This window comes from Sprattus sprattus (genome assembly GCF_963457725.1).
Source record: "Sprattus sprattus genome assembly, chromosome: 14".
Lineage (NCBI taxonomy): Eukaryota > Metazoa > Chordata > Actinopteri > Clupeiformes > Clupeidae > Sprattus > Sprattus sprattus.
The window spans coordinates 23213575-23218321 of record NC_137912.1 but is presented as its reverse complement, the minus strand read 5'-3'; the positions used below and the strand labels follow the sequence as shown (position 1 = coordinate 23218321).

Below are 4747 nucleotides of genomic sequence, written 5' to 3'. Positions count from 1 at the left end.
TTAGCCTACATGCAATTGCCATATTTTATATTGATCGCTTTATATTTCTCTTAACGTGCTAAGTGTCATTCCCGTTGGATGCACAAACTTGTCATCATGCGTGTGCATTCTGCTAACTGCACTGTCCATAACTATTTAATATGACTTAATTTGAAGCCTAGGTTATTCTCTTATTTTCAGTCGATATAGTGGGATTGTTAGAGAGACGTCACAAATTAGTTTTTAATGAGAGAGCCTGTCAACAACCAATCACCGTCCTCACCCCTTCTAAACTCGTGCATGAGAAGCGACGTCATCCATAGCAACGGAGTTTTTATCTTAAGCTTAGGAGTTGGTATTATCCTTAGTATGAGTAGGTCTCAGAGCCGTTGTGAATCACTTTTAAGAAATTACTCCTATGTAAAAGGTTTTAGCGCGAGTTAGGAGCACTCCTAGTGGTAAGATAAAAGGCTTTGTGAATACGGCCCCAGATCTCTATCACACAGATGAATATCTTAGGCCCATCTTCCTAAACCTGACCATTATGAATCTCATTTATCAATCTGTTTACTTGTTGAAACTAAGAGTATAACTATTTGATTGATTATGATTGATTGATTGATGATTATTTATTATTCATTCACTTCCTCTACCACCAGGCCTTCTCACTGCGGCAGCCATCGGAGACATATCCACGGTAACAGATCACCTGTGTACCTGTGTTGTTTCACCTGTATGGAAAATGAAAGTGTCTTTGTTGTTCTGTACTGTGACTCATGCAGGTTATGGGAATCATGTTATTTACTGTCAGTCTGCTGACGCTGATCTCACAGGGCATGTGCTGGCATCAGAGTGACCTGGTATCCAGTAGTCATAGATTCAGTGTGTGTGTGTGTGTGTGTGTGTGTGTGTGTGTGTGTGTGTGTGTGTGAGAGAGAGAGTGTGAGTGTGTGTGTGTGTCAGTCATGAGGCCTTAGGTTAAGAAACACGGGATGTTTCATCAGATGAAATGCCTTTACTGTAGAAACCTCACTGCCTCGTCACTTCTGGTTTTGGTGTGAGACATGATCTCCATGATCTCCTTTCCATGCTGGCAGACATCAGCAGGGTCAGGGTGACCTAGTCTCACAGAACAGTATGGTCTACACAAGAAGTACATTGTATTGAAATCCTTAGTTGCTCTACCTATATGTGTGTGTGTGTGTGTGTGTGTGTGTGTGTGTGTGTGTGTGTGTGTGTGTGTGTGTGAGGGATAATGGACAATAAACACATATTATTTCCCTATCTCTCTCCCCCTCTCTCCCCCTCTCCCTCACACACACCTCCACCCCCTCCCTTTCACCACCCAGATGTCCAACTCCTGGAGCCAGGGGGTGAGTTTGCTGGTGAGGGACTCGGGTGGCTGCTCTGCTCTGCACCTGGCTGCCCAGCACGGCCACTCCGAGGTGGTCAGCTTCATCCTGAAACATGGTACGCACCGCTGTCTCCCTGCCAGCCTGATACATACACTCCCTACTCTCTGTCTGTCTGTCTGTCTGTCTGTCTGTCTGAACTCTACCTTCTAAACGCCAGTCTGACTCTCATGTTCTCTATTCACAGTCTGTCTGTCTGTCTGTCTGTCTGTCTGTCTGTCTGTCTTTACCTACATCCCCCTAATCTAAAAGTGCAATATTTGGATATTCCTTACAGGATGTTCTGATTCTGTTCCTCTGTTTTGTCAGGTTCTAAGTTGATTTTGGACCTCACTGAAAGAGAAACGTAGGTCTACTTTTCAATTATAATTATTACAATAATTAAATTATTATTGTTATTATTGTAATGAAAGATTTAAATATACCATAATGGAGGTACTGTCCACCCCCCTTAACCCTGCTTGTGTTCACTTCTGCCCCCCAGAGGAGAGACGGCCCTGCATAAGGCGGCGTCTCAGAGACACTGCACCGTGTGCCGACTGCTCATCGACGGTGGCGCCGCTCTCAACAAGCCCAACTTCCAGGTAGAGCGTCCATCACACATCACGGAAAACCATTGCAGTGCACAGAGCTGACCCAGGCAACCTGTGTGTGTGTGTATATGTGTGTGTGTGTGTGTGTGTGTGTGTGTGTGTGTGTGTGTGTGTGTGTGTGTGTGTGTGTGTGTGCATGTGTGCGTGCATGCTCGTACGTGTGTGTATGTGCAGTGCACACAGCTGACCCAGGCAACCTGTGCGTGTTTCGGAAGTGACAGGTCCGAAGACTAGAGTAGTCTAGAGTACAGGTCCGAAGACTAGAGTAGTCTCCATGCCAACAGCTTACATCACTGGTTAGACTAGAGTAGTCTCCATGTCAACAGCCTACATCACTGGTTAGACTAGAGTAGTCTCCATGCCAACAGCCTACATCACTGGTTAGACTAGAGTAGTCTCCATGCCAACAGCCTACATCACTGGTTAGACTAGAGTAGACTCCATGCCAACAGCCTACATCACTGGTTAGATTAGAGTAGTCTCCATGCCAACAGCCTACATCACTGGTTAGATTAGAGTAGTCTCCATGCCAACAGCCTACACGCATGCTGTTGCTTATCTTCCTGGGAGGTTACTTATCTAGGTTTGCAATGTTTGGCCTAGTCTGACAACGCAACGGGTGTCTGCCAAGGTTAATCCTTTTTAAGAGAACTAGTTTTTCCAGTAACATTTGTTTTGTTCGTTAAATTCCTTGCTTTATTGGTTGGGGATTTCCCACAGCAGCCAATCCTGTCAATGTCACATGCAAGTACATCACAGCCAGCCACCTAACCAATGTAACCACTGCCCAACCATAGATGCAACAACACCCAGTACTGGCTGGAGACAGCTGTAACACGCGCCACTTGTTGTACCACACACCGTAAAGGCCCTCCTTCACAGTACAAGTGCTAAAAACAACAACATGACTGCCAAACCGTAGAACCTGAGCAGCAGGATACAATAACAAATAAATAAATATAAATAACAACAAAGCTGCCTTCATGAGCATTTCACTCAAGCAGGCACCTTCCTTCATCCCTGTTTCGTTGAATCAGGCCCACAACACATCCAGAAGGTTTAACAGAGCCACCCCCTCCATACTCGGGTTAGAATACATGCCACTACCAGAGACAACAACAGACACACCTCAAGAGAGACCGCGACAACATTTCACGTATCTCAGTTTTAGTGCTGAATTACTCACGACACCAAGTAGTCTCTAAGCGCAGAGTCAAGGTTAATCAGCTACACCATGTGTTTTCTGTGCTGCAATCTTGACTAGATCTTGACTATGACTTGCCAGCGGTTTATAATAGGCTTTCCTGTGATGTGCCGCAGTAGCATAAATAAAGTTTGAGAAAAAATCCTTCAGTCCTGCTTACTAATAACTGTCCTTCCTTTCATACTTCCGCTTTTCAATGGCACTTTCGCTTATTGGGTTTGTGTTCACTCCATGGATGTGAATCTAAAGTGTGTGTTCACTGGATGGATGTGAACCTAAAGTGTGTGTTCACTCCATGGATGTGAATCTAAAGTGTGTGTGCTCACCCAGGGGAAGACTCCGAAGGACAAGGCCCAGGAGGCCGGGGACCCCAAGCTGGTGGCCTACCTGGACAGTCACCTCAAGGGCCAGCCACTTCCACATGAGGACCTGGAGACGGCCGTGTGACATGCGTATGTGTGTGTGGGAGGCCAAGCTGACACCGGGCGCGAAGCAAATGGAACTTCGCTGAGGTCAAAGTTCACATATGTCAAAAAAAAAAGGTCAACTTCCCCTCTGCACTTCCTGAGACGGCATAAATATCTGTCTGTCTGGAGTGTTCTCTCTCTGGTTTTAACACACACACAAACACACACATACACACACAGAGAGAGAGAGAGTGGGGGAAACCAGGAATGGACACAGGGATGAGACATTGTTACATGTGGACCTACCCTGCTCTGTGTCTCTTCAACAAGACTACTGTGAGCAGGACAGACTCAGCCTGGTCAAGGATGTTTTTTGCATTAAGTGTATCTCTACCATGGCAGTTTGGGGTGTTTTTCTCTTTGACATGTATTTATTGGCTTTTATTATTATTATTATTGTTGTTTTTTTTATTTATTGATTGGTTTATTTATTGAAAGATTGATTGTAAAGGGGGGGGGGGGGGGGGGCGTGGGTGTAATTATTTGTTTTCCTGTCGACACACCAGAGTTTGTGAAGTTAGATGGTTTTCGCAATCAGGTTGGATGATCAGATTCTAAATGCAGGATTATTTTGGGCTGAAGACCGAAATAATGGTGTCACAGCTTTGAGTGTGTGACCTTTTGACCTTCTGACTGGGCCACCTGGATACATCCTGTCGTGTGCCAGAGGTGTGGTCCATACGCTGAGAACACATTGTTGCCCCCACACTGCCCTTCTATGACCCCTGACCCCTTCCCCCCAAAAGAGAGTAGTTGACTCACACAGGGATTCTGGGAGAAGCCACACATATTCGCATTCCTTAACACCAATTCACACAGGAAAAAGGTTGTGGCATCTGGAACACCAAACAGTGGTCTAAGGGGACTAGGGTGCGGACCTGTGTAGTCCTACACACACTCACACACACACTCACACACATATGCACACACACACACACACACAAAGACGTAACCAGTGGTATCCTCATCATTAAGTGACTCATTTCTGACATATGTGTGTGTCGATTTTGAAGTGACTGAAATCCACATAAACAGCACTGGTAGATATCTCTCCATGCCCAGCTAAAAAAAAAATCAAGTCAAGAAAATGGC

The 4747-nt window shown here is 45.5% G+C and overlaps 1 protein-coding gene across 6 annotated transcripts in view; it reads left to right on the top strand.

The window, feature by feature from the left end:
* dgki (diacylglycerol kinase, iota) overlaps positions 1 to 4124 on the top strand; it is an 80332-nt gene extending 76208 nt beyond the window's left edge. For all 6 annotated transcript variants that reach the window (XM_080850872.1, XM_080850874.1, XM_080850873.1 and 3 more), the window contains 5 exons: positions 639 to 676; positions 1329 to 1449; positions 1701 to 1737; positions 1876 to 1975; positions 3519 to 4124. In XM_080850872.1, coding sequence (XP_080706998.1) covers positions 639 to 676; positions 1329 to 1449; positions 1701 to 1737; positions 1876 to 1975; positions 3519 to 3635 — 413 coding nt within the window. In that variant the 3' untranslated portion in view covers positions 3636 to 4124. The remainder of the gene's footprint in view (positions 1 to 638; positions 677 to 1328; positions 1450 to 1700; positions 1738 to 1875; positions 1976 to 3518) is intronic.
* The last annotated feature ends 623 nt before the right edge of the window (positions 4125 to 4747 follow it).